This window comes from Rattus norvegicus, chromosome 1 (genome assembly GCF_036323735.1).
Source record: "Rattus norvegicus strain BN/NHsdMcwi chromosome 1, GRCr8, whole genome shotgun sequence".
NCBI classification, from domain to species: domain Eukaryota; kingdom Metazoa; phylum Chordata; class Mammalia; order Rodentia; family Muridae; genus Rattus; species Rattus norvegicus.
The window spans coordinates 212,418,743-212,444,587 of NC_086019.1; the positions used below are offsets into that span (position 1 = coordinate 212,418,743).

At 52.8% G+C, this 25,845-nt stretch overlaps 2 protein-coding genes across 22 annotated transcripts; one reads left to right on the top strand and one right to left on the bottom strand.

The window, feature by feature from the left end:
• The first annotated feature begins 812 nt into the window (after positions 1-812).
• Positions 813-3,431, top strand: Kcnk7 (potassium two pore domain channel subfamily K member 7). The gene is made up of 3 exons (NM_001427489.1): positions 813-1,166; positions 2,405-2,803; positions 3,043-3,431. The coding sequence occupies exons 1-3, from the start codon at positions 848-850 to the stop codon at positions 3,273-3,275; spliced, it is 951 nt and encodes a 316-aa protein (NP_001414418.1). The 5' UTR covers positions 813-847; the 3' UTR covers positions 3,276-3,431.
• Positions 3,432-4,701: 1,270 nt separating this feature from the next.
• Positions 4,702-25,615, bottom strand: Ehbp1l1 (EH domain binding protein 1-like 1). 21 transcript variants are annotated; one of them, XM_039079584.2, is made up of 21 exons: positions 24,491-24,902; positions 21,139-21,196; positions 20,833-20,928; positions 19,968-20,021; positions 19,695-19,873; positions 19,471-19,613; positions 18,994-19,029; positions 18,831-18,899; positions 18,585-18,747; positions 18,020-18,428; positions 15,740-15,922; positions 15,106-15,263; positions 14,967-15,015; positions 13,860-14,558; positions 7,955-8,024; positions 7,734-7,789; positions 7,509-7,632; positions 7,163-7,262; positions 5,385-5,458; positions 5,189-5,303; positions 4,702-5,070 (listed from the first exon to the last, which is right to left on the bottom strand). In XM_039079584.2, the coding sequence occupies exons 1-21, from the start codon at positions 24,592-24,594 to the stop codon at positions 4,971-4,973; spliced, it is 3,039 nt and encodes a 1,012-aa protein (XP_038935512.1). In that variant the 5' UTR covers positions 24,595-24,902; the 3' UTR covers positions 4,702-4,970. The 21 variants fall into 21 exon arrangements, 19 of the variants coding, with proteins under 19 accessions (XP_038935512.1, XP_038935498.1, XP_038935474.1 ...); XM_039079570.2 differs by having other exon boundaries at positions 17,714-18,428; positions 24,491-24,892; XM_039079546.2 differs by having other exon boundaries at positions 15,740-18,428; positions 24,491-24,897.
• Between the last annotated feature and the right edge of the window lie 230 nt (positions 25,616-25,845).

Here is a 25,845-nt window from a genome sequence, read left to right on the forward strand (position 1 = left end):
TGACTTTTCCCTGATGTTATCTTTAAATTTTTATTTAATTGTATTTGAGATGGTCTTACTCTGTTGCCCTAACTGACTTGGAACTTGCTTTGTAGACCAGGATAGCCTTGAACTCAAAGAAATCTCACCCTTCTGAAGCCTCCCAAGTGCAGGGATTGAGGGCATGCGCCATCACACTTGGCCCTATATTTTTTATATAGATGGTTGACTTGCGTGTATGTCTTTACCACAAGTGTGCCTGGGACACTTGTGCCAGAGGAAGGTTGTCAGATGCCTTGGAACTAGAGTCAAAGGCAGTTGTGAGCCACCATGTAGGTGCCAGGAATCAAACCCAGGTCCTCTGAGAAAGTAGCAAGTGTTCCCCATAGCAGACCATCTTTCCAGGGCCATAACTAGCTCATTCTTGGATTGAAATATTACTTCCTTCAAAGAGTTTCCCTGGGAAGCTTGCCCTCCCTGGTGGTTTGTCAGCAGATTCCTTGTGGGAGCACCAGGAGAGGACAAACCTCTGTCTTCTTCCCTGGTGTCTGAATGAGTGATATATACGTGACTGAGGAGGTGTGACCTTGCCTGCGATGGTGTGAGGCCCTCTCCAGGCTTGCATTTCCTCACTCAGTCATCTTCTCACCAGTGTCTTCCTCCACCCACCCCCAGTGCACAGCTGCCATGTCTTGCCCCAGAAACTGGGCGTGCTCCAGCTCACCTCCCTCCATTCACATTCACCCTAGTCATCTCAGCCACCTACCCACGCAGCACCTCCTCCCAGCCACGCCCTTCACAGCCCCTCCCTGGTGCCACTGGTGGCTTAGGCTACTCCCTCACCTTCCCAGGCTCAGAGTGCCATGCTATGGGAACTCTGAAACCATGGGCCCGATACCTGCTCCTCGTTATGGCCCACCTGCTAGCCATGGGCCTTGGGGCTGTGGTGCTTCAGGCCCTGGAGGGCCCTCCAGCTCTCCACCTCCAGGTCCAGCTCCAGGCTGAGCTGGCTGCCTTCCAGGCAGAGCACAGGGCCTGCTTGCCACCTGAAGCACTGGAGGAGCTGCTAGGTGCGGTCCTGACAGCACAGGCCCATGGAGTTTCCAGCCTGGGGAACGGCTCAGAGACAAGCAACTGGGATCTGCCCTCAGCTCTGCTGTTTACAGCCAGCATCCTCACCACCACCGGTAGGCCACCACCACCACCAGGCAAATCAGGAGGAGGATCCAAGAGCTATAGGGTGCAAGCCCTTCCTCCACCCCAAAGCTCCAGACAAAGCCATGGCTCTATCAGGCCTGACATCACAACTAGGGCTCCCCACACAACACACCCCAACTGGTGCCTCCACTTAAGCTGCCAGGAGGGGTGTGGCCTCCCTAGCCCTACCCCTCAGTACTCTGAATCCAGCAAAAGCCCAGGTCACATAGGCCTGAAGCCAGGCAGGGAATAAGTACATCAGGGTGGGATAGACTCTGGTTAGAGAGATGCCGTAGGAAGCACAGCTTAGAGTCACCCTCTCAAGAGAGGCTGAGAAGAGGAAGTGGTGATGTACTTGGAGCCCAGTCAACAGGGTGCAGAAACAGGGTAGGGTTAGTGAAATTTCTGGCTAGGAGAACAGATGTGCTTAGGCACTGAAATAGTCCTAGGGGTTTGGTTTGGTTTTGTTGTCCTGCAAATAGTCTAAATACTTTTCAAAGTGAAATGTGTTTTTCTAACTTCTCTTCCAATTGGCTGGAACAGGACGGAACCTGTCTCGAGAACACATGCCCGCTGGCCCACCCACTACTCTCTTACCTCACATCTGACTCCTATGGGCTTTGGCATTTGTAACCCATGGACCCTGTGATCTTGTTCTCCCAGCATGCCCCACTCTCCTCCTTCTCCCTTTCTTGCTCCTGCTTCTCTGGCTTAAAATGCTGTGTCTCGTGCATGCTGCCTCTTTTCAGAACGTCTTCTTTCCCGCCGGCTTCCCTCACGGTAACCCAGGGCCCGGGCAGATACCCATTTGGGGAAAGAAAGCAGATGGCAGGTTGAAGATTTGGAAGCATTGGTTAGGATAAGAACCCATAAGCCCCAGGAAGCCAGCATCAGGCTAGGGATTCATCAGCTGTAGGGCACTTGCCTAGGATGCATAAGGCTCCCTAGGTTCATCTGAAGTGAGGAGAAAGAGGAAGGCCCTCTCAAAGCCAGAATGTCAGCTTTAAATTGTTCCAGCTAGCCTAGGGCATGTGTCTTCAGGGTTAATTTTCCAGAGAAGCCAAGAGTAACCCAGTGAGGTTAAGAAACCAGTCCACCATGCAGTGAATGAGGACCCCAGCCTGAAGCATTCATGACATCACCCAAAGGCATACGTGTGTGGGAGGTGATGGAGAAAGAGTGACCGCCATGGCATCCCACTCAAAGCTCGCTGCCCTCTCTCTTCCAGGTTATGGCCGTATGGCCCCATTCTCCTCAGGTGGAAAGGCCTTCTGTGTGGTCTACGCGGCACTTGGGCTGCCGGCCTCTCTAGCACTTGTGGCTGCCCTGCGCCGCTGCCTGCTCCCTGTGTTCAGTTGCCCAGGTGCCTGGGTAGCTGCTCGCTGGCAGCTGGCACCAGCGCAGGCTGCTCTGCTCCAGGCAGCAGGACTAGGCCTCCTGGTGGCCTGTGTCTTCATGCTGCTGCCAGCACTGGTGCTGTGGGGCATACAGGGTGACTGCAGCCTGTTAGAAGCCATCTACTTTTGCTTCGGCTCACTCAGCACTATCGGCCTAGGAGACTTGCTGCCTGCCCAGGGAAGAGGCCTGCATCCAGCCATTTATCGCCTTGGGCAGTTTGCACTTCTTGGTGAGTTCAGAAAAGAGGAGGGTAGAGGGGTCTGGACTACAACTCCCATAGACCACTAGGGGCTACAATCCACAAAGAGATCCTACCCTAGGGCACAGAATGGGTATTTGTAGTTCAAAGAACACTGGGAGACATGTTGAGAGTTTGCAAGTAGTGTCATGGTGGATGGTCACCATGGGAAGCGGGTGGGGAACATTCTGAGTATCCTAAGAGCTGCCCTGACCGCCTCTTCTTCCCAGGTTACTTGCTCCTGGGGCTCCTGGCCATGTTGTTAGCAGTAGAGACGTTCTCAGAGCTGCCACAGGTCCGAGCCGTGGTGAAATTCTTTGGGCCCAGTAGCTCTAGACCCGATGAAGACCGAGATGGCATCCTAGGCCAAGATGAGCTGGCTCTGAGCACCATGCCGCCTGACGCCCCAGTCAAGGGACAAACCATCCCGGCATCAGCATCACAACAGACACCAGCTTGCTGATGCAAGTAAGGTGACAGCAACCCAGTTCCATCATTGGAGGACCTTGAGCAGGAGGCCCTAAGGAGGCCTGAAGAGCACAGGGGGAAGGGGTTATGGGAATGAAGATGTCATGGGATGATGCCAATGTTAAAAATTAAATGGACTGCTTTACACCAAGAGGCTTTGGGCTAGATCTTCCAGCACCAGGAAAAAATTCAACTGTGAGAGTGTGTTTATGTTAACCCCCCCCCCCCGAACAATCTAGTGGGGGTGGTACACTCAGGCAGGGAGGCATTGAGCATGTTTGGAGGTCAAAGGACAGCTTTGTGGAGTTGGTTCCCTCCTTCCACCTTCAGGTGGTCCCAGGGATTGAACTCAGATCCTCAAGCTTGCTCAACAAATGTTTTTATCCACTGAGCTATCTTTTTTTTAAGGTTCATTGATTGATATTTTGAGTACACTGTAGCTGTCTTCAGACACACCAGAAGAGGGCATCAGATCCCATTATAGATGGTTGTGAGCCACCATGTGTTTGCTGGGAATTAAACTCAGGACCCCTGAAAGAGCGGTCAGTGCTCTTAACCACTGAGCCATCTCTCCACCCCATCTCTCTTTTTTTTTTTTTTTTTTTTTTTTTGGTTCTTTTTTTTCGGAGCTGGGGACCGAACCCAGGGCCTTGCCCTTCCTAGGCAAGCGCTCTACCACTGAGCTAAATCCCCAACCCCCCCATCTTTTTTTTTAAAAAAGATTTATTTGTTTAACATATATAAGGACACCGTAGCTGTCTCCAGACACACCAGAAGAGGGCATCGGATCTTACTACAGATGGTTGTGATCCACCATGTGGTTGCTGGGATTTGAACTCAGGGCCTCTGGAAGAGCAGTCAGTGAGTGCTCCTAACCACTGAGCCATCTCTCCAGCCCTCTCCACCCTATCTTAATGACCTGTTTCAATATTTTTTTCTTTAGAACAACATCACTAAGTTTAAGGCCAGCCTGGTCTACAGAGTGAGTTCCAGCATGGGCAAGGCAACACAGAGAAACCCTGTCTCAGAAAACAACAACAGCACAACAACAAACCAAACATAAGAACAATGTAAACCAGATTGGCCTTGAATTCACAGAGCTCTGCCTCCCTCGCACTAGAATTATATGTGCCACCATCAACGTAGTAGAGAGTGGCCTTGAACTCTTGATCCTTCTAACCTCCACCATCACCCCAAATACTGTATTTAAAGGTTTTACATGTGTACACCATCACACTTGTGTTTTTAGATTTTCTTTCAAAATGTGTTCACCCTCGGGTCCTCAATCCTTGAAAGGCCGCATCTGTGTACCACCAAGCTCAGCGGCTCCAGGTTGAGAATCCCGTACACATCCGCATTATTAGCCTAAGTCCCACCCTCTTCCTCCCATTGAAGCCCTACTGAGTAAGGGCAGGCACTGGTTTGTTGTAGTTCAACTTTATTGCTCCCTTCAGAAGGGAAGGAGGACGTGGGTGTCGTTCCCACACCATCCCTTGCTTGGGGGATCCTGGCCACCGCCACACACTCACATACACTCGGATAAATAAATACTGCCTGGTAGGCTCACTGCTCCAGTCCGAGAATCTGATCGGTCTTGCTTCCGCCCGCTGGAGGAGCATGGGGGGGCCTGTCCTCCGCTGTACAGGCGGGGGAGTGACGAGGAGGGTCCACGACTAACTGGACAGGAGGCTCAGCTCAGGGTGCAGCGTTCCCGCCTGCTCAGCTGCCGGCTCACCTTTCGACGCCGCTGCTCTAGGCCTCGTTCTAGGCGCTCATCTTCCTCCAGAGCGCTGAGGACAAGGGGTTCAAGTTAGTCTCAAAGTTGACCCTACTTGCAAGCCTTGCAAACACGGCACTCCAGGAGTGCGCCCTGGGGCCTCTCCAAAGCCATCCAGGTCCCCCACTCACATTCGTTCCTTCTGGTCCAGGTCCCGGACCAGTTCATCCCTCTGGTTCACCAGTGATACCAGCTCCTCCAACAAGAGTTGCTCCCGGTGCTGCTGTGCAACTGTTTTCTGCCACTCTGAGAAACCAGGAGCCTGAATCAGGAGGGTGCCTACCTGGGCTTCGTTCTGCCTCCAGCCTAGGCTGTCCTATTTCCTACCTTCAATGGCCAGCATGGCCCGCAACTCACGGCTCAGCAGTTCGAATCTCCGCTCCAAGTCCTGCTCCTCGATGCTGTTAGAGAAGTATGTTAGGTTAGAAGTGGGATGCAGGGGTTGGGGATTTAGCTCAGTGGTAGAGCGCTTGCCTAGCAAGTGCAAGGCCCTGAGTTGGGTCCCCAGCTCCGAAAAAAAAAAAAAAAGAAGTGGGATGCAAGCGCCCAGCGCTGTGACCACTTCCTTTCTATCAGTTTCCACAGAGGGCTGGGAGACCCTCGGTGTCCTGTGCCAATGCCCACTCGGAGCTCCCTGTTGTTCCAGGTGCCCTTCCGTTACGGTGTGGATATGTAGGTTTCTCCCTGCCCACACCCCTCTTCTATTTTTTTTTTTTTTTAAGGATTATTTAGAAGAAAAAGTAAGCTAACATTGTTCTGGGGAAATGATTCAAACTGCACACAGGAAGCAAAGCTGCCTCTGGCATGCAGCGTGGTGAAAGCAAGGGTAGGGAGAGGGGTTGGCCACCCCACTTCTGAACCTGCTCAGATGTCTCTCAGCTCATTCTCCTTACTGTAAAGCTAGAGTCAAAGTGGAGGGCCTGATTTCTCACTAAAGAGTACCAACTTAAGATGTATATGCTTGGGCTGGAGAGATGGCTCAGAGGTTAAGAGCACTGTCTGCTCTTCCAGAGGTCCTGAGTTCAATTCCCAGCAACCACATGGTGGCTCACAACCACCTATAATCAGGTCTGGTGCCCTCTTCTGGCCTGTAGTTGCATACATGCAGGCAGAAAGCTGTATGATGTATACATAATAAATAAATAAATGTTTAAAAAAAAAAAAAAGATGTATACGCTTAGCCAGGCCGTGGTGGTGCACGACTTTAATCCCAGCACTCAGGAGCCAGAGGTGGGGGTGGGGTGGGGTGGAGGGGGGGGTGGGGTGGAGGGGGGGGTGGGCTGGAGTGGGGCGGTGTTCTATGAGTTCAAGACTTCAAGGCCAGCACAGTCTACAGAGAGAGAGTTCCAGGACAGCCAGGGTCACATATGCAGAGAAACCTTGTCTCTAACAAACAAACAAATTCTCTTTGGTGCTGGAAAAATGACTCAGGGGTTAAAAAGCATTGGCTGCTCTTCCAGAAGACCTCAGTTCAATTCCCAGCACCCACATGGTGGCTCACAATTGTCTGTAACTCCAGTTATAGAAGATCTGACACCCTCCCACCACATACATAAAATAACATTAAAATAAATTACTAAAAAAGAGGTGTGGGCTGGAGAGATGGCTCAGTGGTTGTTAAGAGCACTGACTGCTCTTCCAGAGGTCCTGAGTTCAGTTCCCAGCAACCACATGGTGGCTCACAACCATCTGTAATGGGATCTGGTGCCTCTTCTGGTGTGTGTGAACATAGCTACAGTGTACTCATATACATATAAATAATTAAAAAAAAAAAAGAGGTGTATGCTTTACTACAGTAAGTTAGACAAGGCAAAATGATAATAAAATGACTGAGCAAAATCTCTCCCAAAAGATCTTTGAAAAAAGGAGAAAGAAGTGAGTAGGTAACTCTTTTTTTTTTCTTTTTTTTTTTTTTCTTTTTTTTCGGAGCTGGGAATCAAACCCAGGGCCTTGCACTTGCTAGGCAAGTGCTCTACCGCTGAGCTAAATCCCCAACCCCTTGAGTAGGTAACTCTTAACCAAAGTAAGTTTCACTGCCTTCTAGGCCGTCCTGAGCCAGCAGGGTGGGTGAGCAGACAGAGAGGAGGCTTAGAGCCCAGACTCACAGCAGCTGCAGCTGGTCCTGCCTCCGAATGAGCGCGTTCTTCTTGTTGACCAGGGTGAACCATTCCTGGATCAGCAACTCCTCCTGCAGCCTGTTGGCACCTGAATCAGGCCAGGACAATCACCAGAGATGCCTCCTGGCAGGGCAGAGCAGCTGGGGATCGGGGAAGGGGGCTTGTTTTCCTGTGGTATCTCTGAGGTCTGGGCTACACCCCACCAGTAAGCTCCTTCCACCAAAGGGACGCTAGCAGGGCCTCCTCCTAGCTCCCCCCGGGGTCAGGAACTGCTGCAGAGCTGGGCAGATCTAGGGAGGTTGTTGAGGAGTGAGCCCCAAAATGCCTGTCCCACCTGATTCCATGAGGCTCCTCAGTTGCTTCTCCACCTCAGCGGCCCTCCCATCTATCTGTCCCTGCTCCTGTTCCAGGGCTTGCAGCTCTGCACACACGTACTGACTTGTGTCCTGGAACCGTTGCTGAAAGGGTCAAGAGGAAGGAGAGGACAGCTGAGCTCATCCCAGGCCCTCTCACAAAGTACCACAACAGTTCTGCCTGCCCACCTAGCTCTCCTCCTTACTTGGCCAGCCTCTTCCCCGGGGTTAGGGGATGATTCCTCAGTAGGAGGGTTCCCACCTGCAGACAGAAACCAGGATAGGTCCCTCCAGCTAGCAGAACCCTCCCACCCCCCACCCCCCACTCCCCCCACTTGCCCACCCACCCACCCGGGAAGCCCTCAGAAGGATCTGTGAACATTGTGAGCTGAGCTCGGTCACCACCCCCACCTTCCAAACAACTTACTGGGTGGCTGCTGTGGGGCTGTGGCTGTGAGTGTGCCAGAGTCAAGGCTGGAGTCAGGGTTTGGGCCTTCCTGTGGAAAGAGTCTAATGAGAGCGGGACTCTTAGTTCCCAACAGTCCAGGTCACTGCAGATAACCAAAAACTCTCGTACACCGCAGAGGGAGGACCTCTGGTCCAGCTGCTTCTCCTGTTCCTCAAGCACCTCCTTCAGGATAAAGGACTTCCTCAAGGAAAAGCCATGCCTTCACTCCCATCCAGGGCCTGGGCCCAGGGTCACCCGCCCCACCTCTCTGCCTCCAAATGCTCCTTCGGGGACATTGAGTTGATAATTCTTTTAGGGTTAGTCAGTGACAAAAGATTGGGAAAGACACAGCGGGGGCCCTTTCTTTCCACTTCCTCTTTCCTTCAAAGAGCACCCTCAGGTCATCTGCTCTTGCATTTAGTGGGAGCCTCCAACACTGTTAGTGCTGCTGAAGCCAGAAGCCAGGCTACCCTGAGTCAGCATCTACCCTCTGGCCACAAGGGGGCGCCCTCCTACCTGCTAGGATCCCATACCTAGAGCCAGCCATGGTCTTTGCAGGAACTAAAGAATTTTATCCTGGAAAGGCTGTCCGGCTCCCACTGTACCCCACTCCCTGTTACTAGGGCCCGATTATTTTTTAAAATAGTCTATATTGATTTTATGGTATGAGTGTTTTTCCAGTATGTATGTATCTATGTGTGGTGTACTGGTGCTTGGTGTTTGCAGAGGTCAGGAGGGGGTGTCAGATGGCCTTTAGATCTCTTGGAAATTGGTTCAACACCATGTGGGTGCTGGGAACCCAATTCAGGTCCTCTGCAATAGAAGCCAGTGCTCAAAAAAAAAAAAAAGAAGCCAGTGCTCGTAACCCCTAAGCCACTGTCTGTCTAGCCCCCATGGGGCCTAACTTTAACTAATAGTCTGGCTCTTTGAACAATACTGTTAGCCACTTTTATGGCTCAGAGGTGTGGAACCTAAAGGAGTTGCCCAACTGTTCACCCCAATGTGTGCCCATCAGACAAGCCTTCCTGGCTCGGGTGCTATCCTGCCTGGACTGGGATAGCAGTGGTACCACCAGTCACCACCATGCTCCACCGTCACTCACTTCCAACTCAAACTGGGAGGCCTCCCCAAAACATCCACTTATGGTGTAACTCTCTCCATACCCCATGTCAGCCCCCAGTCTCAGCGCTCAGGACTGGGGAGCACAGCCTCGATCCCCTTCCCACCACAAGGCCCACCAAGTCACCACCCTCTGGCCACAGCAATGGCCTTTCAGTTCCCTAAAAAACTTCCTGGATCTGAAACCACTCTCCAGCTTGAGTTGCTCCAAACCAACTACCCCTTCCTGGCCCAGCTTGGACCCCTCCTGCAAACAGGCCCCTCACACGTCCCTCCACACCTCGGCCTCTCTTCCTGGCCTTCTAGTGTCTGGCCCCACACTGAGGCATTGATCACCCCAGAACTTACTCATGGTGGCTCAGACCCCACATACCTACTCGTGCATCCTCTTTAACTAGAGGCAGCCTATATATTTGGGACAGGATCTCACTGTGTAGCTCTGGCTGACCTGAAACTTGCTATGTAGTCCAGGCTGGCCTCAAACTCACAGAGATCTACCTGCCTCTGCCTCCCAAGTGCTGGGATTAAAGGTGTGCACCACCTAACTATCTATTTTTTTTTCTTTTCTTTTTTTTTTCGGAGCTGGGGACTGAACCCAGGGCCTTGTGCTTGCTAGGCAAGCGCTCTACCACTGAGCTAAATCCCCAACCCCTCCCCTATCTATTTTTTTTTTCTTTTCTTTTTTTCGGAGCTGGGGACCGAACCCAGGGCCTTGTGCTTGCTAGGCAAGCGCTCTACCACTGAGCTAAATCCCCAACCCCCCTACCTATTTTTAAAGATTGAGTTTTTAAAATTTATTTTGTGTGTGTGTGTGTGTGTGTGTGTGTGTGTGTGTGTGTGTGTGTGTGGTGAATGCATGTGCCTACAGAGCCCAGAGGTATCAGATCCCTCTAGAGCAGGAAGAGGCAATTGTGGACTACCTGATGTGGATGCTGGGCCCTATGGATTAGCAACACGTACTCTTAACCATCGAGACATTTCTCCAGTCCCATTAAAGTTTCTTTGGTCTTGTTTGTTTTGGTTTGTTTGTTCATGACAGGGTTTCTTTGTGTAACCCTGGCTGTCCTGGAACTCCCTCTGTAGACCAGGCTGTCCTGGAACTCAGAGATGCCGCTGCCTCTGCGTCCCAGGTGCTGAGATTAAAGGCGTGTAGCACCAACCTCCACCTAGCATATTAAAACATTTTTAAATATTTATTTGTAATCACGTGCATGCCACACACAGGTGAGTGCCCTCAGAGACCAGAGGCATTAGTTAACCTGGAACTAGACTCACAAGCTGTTGTGACCTCCCTGTCTTACATGCTTGTAATTGAACTTGAGTCCTCTGGAAGACCAATACTCACTCCTAATCATTAAGCCATCCCCCAAGCCCTGGTTTATTTTATTTTTAAAATCATGTGTACGTGCATCCAAGTGCAGGTGTCCTTGGAAGCCAGAAGAACCTGTCAGAGCTTCTGGAACTGGGGTTACAGACTTACACTATGAGCCACTGGCTATGGGCACAGGGAACCAAACTGAGACCCTTCGTAAGAGCAATTTTCACTCTTAACCCTGAGCCATCTTCCCAAGAGACTGACCCTTTGGCTAGCCCAGGGGTCCAACACATTAGGTACATCAACTAAAGACAGTAAGCACTAAGCACTAAGCACTGGTGTCTCTCCAGGGACCACTGAGGCAGTGATTAGTCACACTGTGCAGACAAGACAAGAGGAAGCCAGAAATGAAGTTTGTCACAGAACTTGATCTATGGTCCAGGGTTGTCTGACTCAAAATTCATTTCCAGCTTGGTGGTTGTGGTGTACGCCTTTACTTCTAGCACTCAGAAGGCAGAGACAGGCAGATCTCTGTGAGTTTGAGGCCAGCCTGGTCCACAGAGTAAGTTCTAGGACAGCCAGGGATACGAGCAAAGAAATCCTGTTTCAGGGAAAAGGAACAAAACCAAAACCAAGCAAACAAATAAAACCCAACTTGTTCCCAGACTTGGACATACTACCCCACGGGGCTTGATAGCATCTTTGTGTGAAAACTGGGGATAGATCCCAGCCCTGATGCAAGACTCCAGTCAGGCATCTAGGGAAACATTTAGCCCATAATTTTGACACCATGTAGTGTGGCTTCATGCCACTTTGCAAAGTGTTTTGATCTTATTCTCAGGAGAAAAAGACCCCACCCTCCAGTTCCCCACCCCCACCCCCACCCTTCACCCCTGATCCCCCCACTCCCTGCAGGGCCCAGCAGAGGGCAACGACTAGAACCACAGACTCAGATAGCAGGAGCAGCATAACCCTTTGCCTCAGTTCTTCATCTCCCTCAACTTCACTATCCCCATCCTTAAAAGGCAGGAGTCCTGCTTCCTGTAAGGGACACTGTGGGAAGCCAGGTAATCGTGCAGATGGCCCACCTGGCAGAGCCGGCTGAATAGGAGGCTGAGGACGAAAAGGTCAACCACGTTTGTGCTTACTCACACAGCCCTAGTGGGAATTCCAAAGCCTCTTCCTCGTGTCTGACCCAAATTCCTCTTTCTATACTTTCTTTGCTGGGCTGCCCTAAAAGCACCCATGTTTCTCACGCAGCTGTTTCTACCCCACCTCAGCCTCAAGGTGCCTGATCTCATCCTACTCCAGGCCTTGGGGAGCTTCCAAGGGTGGAGTCGGGCTGAACAACCTCCTAAAACTATAGGGACAAAGTCAGCCAATGAGAAAGGCTCCTCTGTCCCACCCATCAAATATCTCCAGTGAGGCTAGAGCAGGGCCTGGCTCGGAAAGACCAGTTGTGGGCCCCAGAAGGGGGGACCCGCCCCTTTGTGATTTAAAGGGCCACTGACCTACATTAGCCAGCTGGGCTACAAGTCCCACCTCCACCTCCTCCTCCAGGAAATGCCTTTCTACTTCTCTTTCCCAGATTCCCCTGTCTCCGGACCTTCCCTCAGGGCTCCTATTCCCTTGACTACCTCACAGCCATCTGGGGACTTCATGAACATGACTTTCAAGTCCCTAAATGAGACCTGAACTTCCTGAGACCGCCCTTTTGCCTGTGTGGATCTCCTAATTTGAGAACCATGCCTTCCTGTTTTCTTTTGTTTGTTTCTCTCTCCCTGCCCCCTCCCTCCCTTTCTCCCTCTCTCTTCCTTTCTCCCTTCCCTCCCCACCTCCTCGCTCCTGTTTTATTGTATGTTATGTATGTGTGTCTTGTATGCTTGCGTATACATTTGTGTGTGTGTGTGTGTGTGTGTGTGTGTGTGTGTGTGTGTGTGTAGACCAGTTGTCCTCTTTCATCACACTCCACTGTGTTTGCTTGCTTGCTTTCTTAATAGATTTATTTATGTATGGGGGAATAGGTAGTGTGCCCCAAGACGTGGGTGACAGTAGGAGGATAACTTGTGGGAGTTTGATTCCTTCCTTTTACGGTGTGGATAGAGGTCAGTTTATCAGCCTTGGTGACAAGAACCTTCACCTGATAAGCCATCACCCTGCCGTCTTATTTTTTGAGACAGTATCCCTCATGGAACCTGGAGCCTGGATTGGTACAGGCTTTTTCCACGGTGCTGGGGATCCCAACTGAGGTCCTGGAGCTTGTGGTGCTAATGCTTTACCCACTAAGCCCACCCACACCGACACCCACACCCGGCCCTGGCATGTTTTGCTTTTTTGTTTTGTTTTGTTTTGTTTTGAAATGGCTTGAACTCCTCATCTTTCTGCTTCTACCTTCCAAGTGCTAGGACTATAGGCATCCTCCACCAAGCCCAGCATTTTGCTATTTTATACTGACTCTAGCGTTTGAGCTGCCATGTGGTTGCTGGGAATTGAACTCGGGTATCAGGTAGATCAGTCCTCCTTACCGAGGAGCCATTTCTCCAGACCCTCCACACTAGCATTTGAAACCAGGACCTCTTGGGCAACCGCTCTACCCCTAGGCTATTTCCTTGGTCTTGTTTTTCACTAGGGAAAATTGTATATCCTACCAACTAACTTGAGGACCAGCTGCTTCCTCCACAAAGCTGCTCTCCGTTGATGCTCTCCAAACAGCAGCTGCAGGTGTGCAGGTGTGCAGGTGTGCAGTGACCCCTTCTACTGTCACCCTCAGATTAAAAGCCTATAGCCTATAGCCAAAGTTCATCTTCAGTCCCTGGGCTTCCTGTAGTATTTTCTCTCCTTTAGCACATTGCAGTGTGTGTGTGTGTGTGTGTGTGTGTGTGTGAAAGAAGAGGGAGAGGAAGATATGACCTGAGACCTAGACACTCCCAGGCAAGAAGTCCCACCTCCTCTCATTAAGCCTCAGGAGTTAAATATTCCACCCAGAGAATCTGGATGCTGGGAGGAGCTCCAGGGGCCACTAGAGGACAGTATCCCTGCCCCTGGCTATGGGGGGAGGGGGTCCTAGTTGCTAGGTGACGCCCAGGGCCACACACAGAGAAAGAAAAGGCCCAAAGACCAGTACTAAACTTGGACCCTTCTGCAAACCTCCTATACAGCCTATGTTTCTACAAACTGGGTACCAAGTATTAGAAACCGCTCACACATTCAAAACTGGCAACGCAGTATAGGTGTTCTGGGCCTGTAGGCTTTGTCTCCTCATAGGAAGCTCAGTACCATACCAGGGGCTCCTTCCACAGCACCAGGGTCCACCTGACAGAACAACACCCCAGCATCCAGCTAAGCCGCTTCACTTAAACTGCCACTCCTGTACCTGCTGTGACATTGGGGCCGCTCAGGGCCGATTTCTGAAAGCTCCCCACTGTCCTATGCTGCAGTAGGGGTACTCACCACAGCCCCAGATCCTGCAGGCCCTGCTCCAACTGCAGTTCCAGAATCCTGGTCATCCACCGAGAAGGAGTTGCTATTCCTTAGTCTGGATCGCCTCTTCTTTAGCAAATCAGCGTCACGCACGTGGGAGAAAGAGCCATGTGCTCGGGGTGGAGGTACTGGCCCAGCCTCCCCATTGACCGAGGACCGTCTCAGTCTCACACCACTCACAGAAGCCGGCGCCCCAACTCCATTCACCAGCCCCTCTGTGGGGACCACGGGGGATGTGGACGACCTGGCTCTAGGGCCGTCGGAGGATGCCTCTTGAGGGACTGCTTCCTGGGCAACCTCGGCCTCCCCATCCTTAGAGGAGGAGCCCAGGTCCGTGTCCCTGGAGGCTACCTTGGGTATTGCCCCAGTCCCGCGGTTCACAGCCTCCTTAGGCTCTGTAGACGCTTCAGCCCCATGTTCGCGTAGCCGCTGCGCCAGGTCTCCTGCGTTTAGGCAGTCCGGCAGGCTCGGCTGGGCGTTTCCCACACGATAAGTGCCAGAGCCACCGCCGCCCTCCAGTTGCACCAGCTGCAGCTCCTGCCCAGTGCAGAAGGCACGGATCTGGCACAGGTACGTCATGACGATGAGCTTGTCAGGTACGGACAGAAGCACCATGTCCGCTGGCTCGAGCAGCCGAGACACGCCCAGGGCAGCGAAGCCATCAAAAGCCTAGAAGAGTGTACTCTGGTCAGAAGCCGCATCCATCCAGCAACACTCCAGACCCACGCCAGCCCAGGGGGTCCCAGAGACTCTAAAGCCAGGATTTGCTTAGCAACGCCTTGGCCCTCCAGTAGAGGGAAATCTGACATCAAGGCCCGCCCTCGCTGTTACCTAGCAACTGTACATCGCCCACCCAGTTAGGATGGTTTAAAAAAAAAAAAATCCTAGGAAAAATATGCTTTTAAAATTTAAAACACCAAAACAAAACTAGGGAAACAAACAATTTAATAACCTAAAAGATTTTAAAGTTTCTAAAAGCCAGGCCAGGGGACTGGACCTCAGACTCCAATTCTCAGGCCGGCAGCCTCGATCTCTAGCTAGACCTTGTCTCCAGCCATGGCTCCCTCCTCATCTCACCTGCTTGTTGTTCTGTTTGATGTTGAGTGGATCAAGGGAGAAATAGTCACTGCAGAGAGAGAGTGCTGGTCAGGTATGGATGGCACTGATGTCCCAGCAGGCTCACTCCCCATCCAGCCCTATATCCCTGGCAGCTCACATCTTGTCTGGGTAGAATCGATGTAAAATAGCACAGAAGGCCAGGCCGTTGCGCCAGGATGTGGTGAAATTGGTGATGCAGACACCACGGTAGCCCTTGGTGACCTCTTGGCACCACTCCAACAGGGACTGGCTGGAGCTGACCAGGGCAGATGGTGCCTAGGGACACAAGGGTTGACTTAGAGAATGTATTCTAATAACTTATGCCCTTTGGGGGAAGCTCAGGTCTGGCACAATACCACCCAAGCTCTGAGCTTACAAGGGTCACCGGAGACTACTGGCCGGAGTATTGAGGCCAGGCAAAAAGGTTTCCAGCTCAGGGTAGTGGAGTTATCTGCCAAGGTCACCTAAAAGGTCAGTGGCACGCAGGCAAGGTCAGAGGTCACCAGCAGCCACACCTCAAAGTCAGCTCAGAAAATCAGCTAAGGGGTATGCATTCCATGCAGCCCAGCAGGGTGGGAGGGCCAGGGCATCCTGAGGGAGGAGGGATGATGGACCCTCTTGAAGCCGAACCCCCCGCCCCCCAAAAAAAATCCCACATCTCAGTCCACCAGGTGGGTCCATGCAGAGCCACTGTTCAATCAGCCCCAGGTTAGTGGGAAAGCAGACTGGCACCCAATGGCCCCCAACCCTACCTGGCTGCCCGGCAGCCTCCTGTCCTCTTCAGGCTCCTCTGGGGAAGAGGCCCCTGAGGGCCTGGGTACCCCAGCCCCTGCCTCACTGGCCACTTGTGCCTTATTCAGGCTGGCCTCCTTGAGGCTTTCATCGGCTTCTTTCCCCTTCATGGTTCCCAAGACCCCAGATTCTGTTTCCTGGGCCTCAAAAATATCAGATTTATTCTCTGGAGATTCAAACCCCTCCCTCTCTGCTTTCTGTTGCCCCAAAGTCCAAGATTTGGCTTCTTCTATCCCCAAAACTTTAGTTTCTGGCTCTTGTACTCTGGATACCTCTGGCACTACTTCCTTGGCCCCAGAAAACCCTTGCTTAGTCATAGGGACTCCTAAGGCCTCACATTTAAGAGCTCCCCAAGCCCCAGGTTTCTGGACCCCCAAAATGTCAGTCTTTACCTCCCCTGACTCCAAAACTATAGGTTCTGTCCACTGGGCCCTCGGTGCCTCGGCCTCTGGCCTGGAGACCCCAGCATCCCCTGGCTCTATTTCTTGGGTCCAAGCTGTCTTTGCTTCTGTCTCCTGGGCTTCCGGAATCCCGGACTTTACTGTCTTAGCTTCTGATTCTGTGATCTCCAAGTCCTTCTGGGTCCCAGTGAACTGAGGATTCACTGTCTCTACCTCTGAGAGCTCCCGAGCCTCTGTTTTTCTCTCCTGGGCCCCCAGTATCTCAGACTCTTCCAACTTATCTTCCAACTCTGGACCCCCTGAACCCTCAGATGATATTTCCGACTCTGTCCCTCTAACCTCTGCCTGTGACAGCCCAGTGCCTCCCACCTCTGTCTTCTGGGCCCCTAATATCTTAGATTCTGGTCTCCCAGACACAACTCTCAGTGCCGCAGAACTCCCACACAGCTCCTTGGCTCCCCGTGTCTCAGTTTCTTCAGCTTCTGTCTCTGGGACTTCTGAAGAGCCAGCCTCCTCTTCCAAGACCCTGGCTACCTCAGCTCCTATTCCCAGCACCTTACAAACCCCTGGTGCTCTCTCTGGTGTCCCTGAGATCTTGGTTTCTGCTGTCCCAGTATCTAGAACCCCTAAACCTCTTTCCTCTGTCTCCAGGGACCTGTCAATCTTGGATTCTGGTAGCTCAGCTTCTATCACAAGTACTCCATGACCTGCTGCTAGCTCCTGGGTCCCCAGTATAGCATCTTCTGCTGTCTCTGTCACTGAAACATCGATCTCCTGGTCCCCTACTATTGTAGATTGCATCTGTGGGGACCCAGAATCCTCAAATGCTATTCTGTGGACCCCCAATGTCTCGGTTCCTGCTGTTTCAGTCTCTACTCTTGGAATCCGACCAATCTCCACCTCTGTCTCCTGCATCCCCAATTCATCAGACTCCACCATCTCTGCCTCCACCACTGGAGCCTGCCAACCTTCAGCTGCTACCTTCCGGGTCTGCAGTATTCCAGTTTCTGCCTCCCCTGCCTCTGTCTTCTGGGTTCCCAATACCTCAGCCTGTATCTTCAACACACAGGCCCCACCATCTGCTATCCCCTGGGCTTCTAATGTCTTAGTTTCTGCCGTTACTGTTTTAGTATCTGGAACTGCAGAACCTCCAACTTCTGTTTTCTGGATCCCAAATTCCTTAGGCTCCCTGATCTCAGCTCCTGTCCTTAGCATCCCCAGAACCACAATCTCTTTATCCTGAGTCCTCAACACCTCAGACTCTGCTGTTCCAGTAGCCTCTGACTCCAGGACCTCTGACCTTGCTGCTTCTGACTCTTGGGCCTTCAATATTTCAGATTTTGCTGTGCCAGTCTCTATATCTGGGGACTCTAGTGAGCCAGCATTTGTCTCTGGTGTCCCTATAACCTCCCATGGCACCCACTCAGCCTCTGTTTCTAGAACCCTTGGCTCCCCAACTTCTGCCTCCTGGGCCTTCTGATCTCTAGATACCACCCCTTGGCCAACTGACGGGACTCCCTGAAAACAGCTCACCTGGGGCCCAGCACCAGCTGCTCCAGCAGAGGGGCCCTGCTCCAGGCCTGTCCTCCCAATGGCGGGGGCTCTACCCCTCACCTCTGTGCTTTCTTTCTCCTGGCCTGCCGGCCTGGCATCCCTGAGATCCCCTAGATGCTCTTCAGGCTCAGCTGGAGGGGGGTTCAGGTCACTGGGAGCCTCTTCCTGAGTCCTAACCCCCATTCTCCTCTGAGCACTCCTAGGTGGGGCCTCAGGAGTTTCCCCAGGTCTTGCCTTGGGCACCAGCCCTGCAGCCTCTGGTCCCTCTGTGGCTCTATGTTGTACCTTTGACTTCTGCTCAGCATCTACTTGATGACGTTTTGAGCTCTCTTCAGCCTCGCCAGCTGTGGTGTACGACTTCTTAGTGCCCTTCTCTCTATTCTCTGCCCCACTAGGCCCTGGCATGTCCCCAGTGTCCCCCTCTTCAACTTTGGATCTGTCTCCTCCCAGATCGTCTTTGGAGCCTCTGACCTCAATGTCTGGTTCTGGCCTGGCTCCATGGGCCTCTGTCCCTTTCTGAGAGCTTATTTGGGTCTGGGTCTCCCCAGAAGAGCCCATTCCTGTTGGAGGATCCTCTGAGGTATTGGGGATCTCATCCCCCCTGCAGGGGACTGGGGACCAGGGTGCATCAGAGCCTTTCCGGAGCCGAGGGGCTGGGGTGGGGACCATGTTCTGATCTGGCTGCCCAGTTGACCTGAGGAAAAAGCAAAAACAAATATTGGGGGGCTCCCTCCTTTTAGGGTGCACTCTCAGCCCTACACCACCTTTTAGAATGTTATAGCAGTAGAGAGAAGGGTGGAGACTGGGGTGTCTGTATCTGCTTCTAACAGCAATGGAGCTGATTCCTTACCTTGTCTCTGGTGGGGATGGTGGGGGCCTTGGGGTTTCAGGCCCCACCTGGCCCCCGGCTATAGCAGCTGGTTCTGACCCTTGGCCCCGGAAGGCCCTTGCCAGGGGCGCAGGGGCACTCACAGGGGCACAGCTGGTGTCTTCAGCACTAGAGGGCCTGGCAGCTAGGGGGAAAAGGGAGGGGACGCTGAGAACTGCATTGTGACATAGGTCCAGTCCCCAACCCCAGTCCCAGGCCAAGTCTCACCTGCCTGCTGGGGCTGAATGTGCCCTTCATCTTCTTCCTCACAGAGTGTCTTCAGCTCTCGAGACCGATCTGAAGGAGGGATCCATTGGAGGGGTATAATCAGACCAAGGCAGGACTCTACAGTTTGGCCCCACCCTGACCCCAACTAGAGTTCAGGGCCTACCTGGGAAACGCCCCAGTCTCAGGGCACAGCCCCGGCCTTGAAGAAGACGCAGGCCCACAGATGCAGAAAGAGAAAGAGTGAGAAAGAACCACAAAAATGAAGGACAAAAGGCTTTAAGGAGGAGAGGGGAGGGACAGCAGAGGGAAGACAGACTGGGTCGGGGGTAGGAGACTGGACAGAGCGTATCATGTGACCCAGCTTCTTGGGCCTAGAAGGGACTAAATGAGCATCCACCTAGAGATGAGATGGCCAGGAACATGGGGTGACACCGTGGGTCCATTCTGCAGAATTCTGTTTAAGACTGATGTAACCTCAGGACCAACCAGGCTGGGACAATCAGAGCTGCCGGGCAGTACTGAGCACCTGTCACTGGGCATGCACCAGCCCTGCCCCAGAGCAACCAGCACTTGGGACCCAGGAATGCTGCATCCATCTTGGGCCCTGGCAGTCTCAGCCCATAGATAACTGTGAGCCCACCTGACTGGGGACCTCCAGCCCGGACCTCAGGAGCCCCAGGGCCATTGGCTTCCTCCTCATCACTCTCGGCAAAGTCATCCAAGTTTCCCACATCACTAGGCTTCACACTCATGAGGCTGGCCAGACTCTGCATATCATCGTCCCTGTGGGGTTGAGATCGGGAGTGAAGGCCGGGGTCGGAGATCACTAGCCGGGGAGGGTCAGGAACACAGGTAGGCACTCACGTGGCACGGCCTTCACGCAGCAACACCCCAGAAAGGGTGAGGCTCAGTTCAGCATGCACTACCTTCACAGACTTGGGCTTCAGCCGCAATCGAAGTGGAACCTGAGCGGGCACGGGCCCCGCATGTTGGGCCAGGTTCACATCAACTGTGGCCAGTACCTTCCGCTGTCCTTTGGATTCCTGTGGGCAGGGGAAGCGGGAAGACAGAGGAGGAAGCATCAGTTGCTATCCTGAGGCCCCTGAGATCACAGGCCCAACCTACCCAGACACTCACATTTTCAATAATAAAAGTCCATTCTTTGGTTTCATACTGGTCCACGTGAGGGTCCTGGAGAGGGGAGTACTGGTGAGCATAGGGTTTCAAGGAGGGCAACACCAGAAGAACAATCTGCACTGGCTGGGGCTGGGGCGGGGCCACCGTACCTACCGTTCCCCCCTGAGATACACTCTGGCTTCTTTGAGTGTGTGTGGTGGGGAAGGGGGTACTGGATTGAACCCAAAACCTCACATATTCTCAGGGGCTGGGGATTTAGCTCAGTGGTAGAGCGCTTGCTTAGGAAGCGCAAGGCCCTGGGTTCAGTCCCCAGCTCTGAAAAAAAGAACCAAAAAAAAAAAAAAAACCTCACATATTCTCTACCGTTGAGCCACATCTCCAGCCATCCTTCTACTCGGACTCCTTTTTCCTCTTTTTAAAATATTTATTTTTCTCTCATGTGTCTGGGCGTTTTGCCTGCATGTGTGACTGTGACTGGACACATTTGTGTATTGCCCCTATAGGGCAGAAGAGGGTGTTAGATCCCCCCTGGAACTGGAGCCACAGATGGCTATTGGCGGCCATGTGGGTGCTATGAATGGAACCCAGATTCTTGGGAAGAGCAACCCGGGCTCTTACCTGCTACACCATCTTTTGCATCCCTATACCCTGGCTTCTGATCTCAGGTGACTTTCTTACTACAGGATTTCTTACTAAACACTCCCCCTCCAAGAGCACTTCAGCCACCTGCAATAACCTCGCAAAGATTTTGGTTCCACCATTTAGTTCTTTCTTGTGGGTGAGCAGTCCTCCAGGAGTGCCCATGGCTACCCAGCATCACTAGTTTCTGCCTGTGCCTGTCCATGTCTGAGCTCCAAGGACTCACCCTGTACAAGGTCACAGAGATGTCCACGTTCTCAGGAACCATCCACACCACAGTGCCACGGTAAGGGTTCTGGATGCCAGGCTGCCAGCTGTGGGCCTGCAAGGGGAAGTGAGAGCCCTCTCCTGAGCCCAGCTCTACCCTATCACTACCCCGCCCTTATCTTCTTTCACCTCATCTTCCTTTCTCCCTGTAGACACCAATGTGGCTTGACCCTGTCCACTCCCCCATCAACTCCATCTACCTTCTCCTTGGCCCTGGCCTTTGACTGCATCCCAACCTGGACCCCCAGTTGCCAATCTTTTTCACCTTGGAGCAGATACGTCGGTTCCTCCGAGTCCATACCACCACCAGCTTGTCGGGCTGCCTGGAGGATAGGGAAGCACCACTTAGCTAGGCAGACCCAGCTTCCTCATCTTCCCTTCCTCTTCTCTCTAGTTCCCTGGGTGGGGGGGATGGCGGGGACGGAGGGGGTCTCCCCTGGTCCTCTTCCCGAGGAGAGGGCATGGGCAGCTTCTTATCTCGGGCCACAGAGTGTAGGTGGAGCCTCTCATGTAGGGTGGGGCAGGGAGCAAAGGGCAAAGGCCTGGGCAGTGGAGATTGGAACATCCTGGCCCAGTGAGGCCTATGCAAAAGACAGCGATAGACAGGGACAGCCACACGCACACACGTGTGTACACAGAAACATGGGGAGACAAAGTCTCAATAAAGCAGCCCATCTGTTTGGAAATACTTGTGGAGAGCTTCTAGACGCTCAGCCCTGTTCTGAGGGCAGAGCAAAGGAGAAGACAGGACTCGAGGACAAGGAAAGTAGAAGAAGAGTTTAGGCATGAAGTCTGGCTGGCTGGTGCAGACCTTTAATACTAGCAGTTGGGAGGTAGATAGAGGCAGGTCTTTGAGTTCAAGGACAACCTGGTCTATATAGCAAATTCCAGGACTGCCAGGGCTATGTGGTAAGACCCTGTCTCAAAGCAAAACAAAAGAAAATAAAAACAAACAAATGGGCTGGAGAGATGGCTCAGCGGTTAAGAGCACTGACTGCTCTTGCAGAGGTCCTGAGTTCAATTCCCAGCAACCACATGGTGGCTCACAACCATCTGTAATGGGATTCGATGCCCTCTTCTCTTCTGGTGTGTCTGAAGACAGTGACAGTGTACTCACATACATAAAATGAATAAATCCTTTTTGAAAATGTGTGTGTGTGTGTGTGTGTGTGTAAGAAAATAAATGATAGCAATGAATATAAGAGCACCAGTGGAAGGGGAAGCCCTTGGTCCTGCCAAGACTGAACCCCCAGTGAACGTGACTGTTGGGGGGAGGGCGGTAATGGGGGGAGGATGGGGAGGGGAACACCGATAGAGAAGGGGAGGGGAAGGGGTTAGGGGGATGTTGGCCCGGAAACCGGGAAGGGGAATAACAATCGAAATGTAAATAAGAAATACACAAGTTGGGGTTGGGGATTTAGCTCAGTGGTAGAGCGCTTGCCTAGCAAGTGCAAGGCCCTGGGTTCGGTCCCCAGCTCCGAAAAAAAGAAAAAAAAAAAAAAAAGAAATACTCAAGTTAATAAAGATGGAGAAAAAAATAGAAAAGAAATGAGTAAGTGACTCTTAGGGGGCTGTAATAGAGCCTGCCTGGGGTCTCTTTGAGGCTGGGTTTCTGAGCAGAGGCAGGAGTGGAGGAGGTGGCTTTGTGTGCAGACATTCAGAGAAGCTCCAAGTGGAGGAACTGGCCAAGTGCGAGGATCTGAGGGTAGGGGAGTGGCAGAGGCAGACTGACTGACAGTAAACAGGAGGAATGAGGCCAGAGAAGCACAGGGTCAGCTTGACATTACACATACCCCCATCCACAGAGGGCATGCTGTGGGCAGCCCTTTACTGCACTCAGTGTCCCTGAGCAGGGTCCAGCAGCGCCCCTACTTCCTCAAAGCCAGGGCCACTGACCACCACTCTAAAGGGATGATGGCAGTGCAGTCTCAGGAAAGTCTGAGGAGACTGCCAAGCAGTGACAGCTATGCTGAACATCAAGCATGTGCTGCAAAGACTCGGGGGAGGTAGACACGTGTGGCAGAGATGCACAAGGAGAGAGCTGCACAGGGCTGGGCCATTAGCACAGGGCTTCTTTGGGTTAGTGTCTGACCTCTGCCCAGGAAAGTAGGGTTGGTCAAGGAAAGGATCAGGCAAAGGAAGTGAGAGAACATTCCCTGCCTGTTTCCAGGCCCACAACTGGAGGCTTAGGTCTGCCCAGCTCACTATCTCTCTCAAGGCTGAGGCAGGACAAGTGGTTTACGGTTGTTAACCCCTTGAGGTTTCTGAGACACAGAGAAGTAAGCTAGATAAGGTCACACAACTGAGTCTATAGAGTCCTCTGACCCAGAAGTAAGAAACCATCCCCGGGCTCCAAACCACAGGCAAAGCCCGGCAAAGCCTTCCCAGAAAAGGGAAACAGTAAGGGTGTCTAGGGAGGGTGTGGCCTGCTTGGGCAGCCTGACTCAGGCCGGCACGCCTTCTTGGGAAGCCATGACCTAGGCAGGGGCCAGCTTCCTGTCCTGGGCTCCTGGCTAAGAAACCCAGCAGGCCTTACCCAAGTTGCTTGTGACTCAGCCCACTGACACTGTCTGCTCACCAGAACCATGCCCAGCGTCCCTCTGGCCTCACCCAGAATGCTGGAGTAGGAGCCAGAGGCCAGAGTTCAAGTGCCAGCTCCCCTGTGTTACCCCAACTAGTTGTTCTTCTCCCTCACCCCTTACTGCATACAGGGCCTCCCCGTATGCTCAGCATGTTCAAGGCCAGAGATTAATGGTTACTGCCCCAGCCCGAAGACCCCAGCCTCTGCTCCTCCGCCTCCCTTTAGACCCCATAGTTCCGGCCTACCCCAGCTCTTCCCCCTTGGGAGTCTATATTTAGCCCTGCCTGGCCTGTGAGGCCCCCACAGCTGTGCCCTAATCCAGCCAAGAGAAGCTGACACCGCTGAACACATATATTTAGGGTGTGACGCAGGGGCCTGGGCAGCTGGCCGGTGGGGGCATGTGAGCCAGATGCCCCCAGGGGCCTTTGACAGTCCAGGACAAGACCTGTACTGTCTTGGGTGTTGTCCCCTCACCCAACTCTTTCCCTCCACGGACCCTCTCCTGAACTCACCACTTCCTAGGGCTTCAGGCCCCTTTAAGCCTCTCCCCGCCTCCCTCTTCATCTCTCCAAGCTCAGTTTCCCCTTTTAAGGACATTGTGGAGACATCCCCAGCTCTGGGGCCCACTCTGGCTGAAGGAAGAGGGGCAGAAAAAGAGAAGGCCACATCTTCATCCTGAACTGGACTAAGAACCATAAAGTCTTTCCCAGCCTAGGCCACCTGGAAACCTAAAAACTTGTTCTGTTTTCCACTGCCACCCTGGACCACTGTTCTTGGCTTGACTTCTCCTTCACTCCCTGACCACAGCTGATTTAAATGCAGGGAAAGGCAGATTCTCCTGCAGCCTCTGAGTTCTCCACAAGGTCCTCCACACCCGTAGTCCCCCAACCTGCAAGGTACCTGGGTGCCTGGAATACCTAGGGCGGGAACCCCTTTAGCTAGACTTGAGGGGATTTTTTTCAGGTTCAAACGAGTCAAACTAAGTTGAATCCCACATCAGTCTTAGGGGACTCCCTCAGGTTCCCCTTCTACTCACCATTTTTTGGTGCACTCCAACACCAGTTCATGGTAACACGCCACAAACTGGAACTTGGCGGCCCGCTTGCCCACCCGTTGCAGGCGCTTCCACACTGAAGTCATGGCCGAGCAGCTCTCCCAGACCTCTTCTCAGGCTCGGGACTCCCTCTCGCCCACCACTGCTGGCCCAGCCAGGGTCCCCATGGTCTCTGGAGCCCCTTTCTATGTCGCCTGATCTGTCCGCCCCGTCCGAGAAGATACGTCTGAGGTTCGGACCTAGGCTGTGCTTGTTGGGGTGGCCGCCGGGGTCCGCCTGGTGGGCTGGCTGAGTCTGCCGGGCCGTCGCGGCGCGTCGAGCTGGTCGGAGCTCCGAATTGCGAGCGCGCCGTTTCCTGGAGCCGCACCCCCACCCCTCCACCCCTCCACCCCTGCGTCCGAAGGCGGGCGGGGCTGCAGCACGGGGCGGGGCGACCCTGCTTCCGGGACCTAGCGTCCGGACCGGGACACCCGGGTACCCGGTTTGGGGGTGGAGGGAACGAGTCCCGACCGCAAAGACAGTTTGGTGGGCGCCCGCGAGCCGGATGGGGTTGGGGGGACGTGTGAACTCCAAGAAGTAACAGCCCTCAACTTGGTGCTGCCCTTCAAAAGAGCTGCCTCGGCCGTCTCCCTTCCTGCCTGCAACCTTGTGGCATTGGTTGGTACCCCATTTCCAAGTAGAGAAATTGTAGAGACTGTGAAAGGGAAAGAAACGTTCACTGAGCCAGAGCTAACGTTCCTTAGCTCTGGGTGGGAGATTCTTGTTAACGTCCATGTCTTTAACCAGAGAAGACAAATGCAGGGTTCGGGAGCCAGCCTTGGTGAGATATACCTAGTGTCTCCAAACCTGATTTCTCATATGGCACAAGGGAAAACAATCCTCAGTTCTCACAAGCGGTGAAAGGTTCAAATACCAGTTTTTAATGAAGAGTGTCACCGTCGACAAAGCACTAACACTCTGAGCCTCAGTTTTGAAGTCTGTTAAATGGGGCTAATTACAGGTCTATCTTTTATGGTCATTGAAAGGTGAAGCCTGGGAAAGCGGTTAGCTGAGGGCTGGGCTGATTTTGGCATGTCTCATTAAATGCAATCCGTTATCAGAACTAGAGAAAATATGTACATGGGTGTTTTCCCTCCTCCCCGGGAAGTCCCTGGGGCGTTAGCTGTTGTGTTAACACCTAGATTAGACTCCTTATCACTCACCCATCCAACCCGAACTGTAATGGGACTTGCAAGGTGTTTTATACCCAGTTAGAGAGATGGCCTAGAGCAACACATCAATGTGTTCTCTCCCTCAGTTTGGTTAGGCTGTCTGGTCTTCCAGGAGTGCTAGCCTGT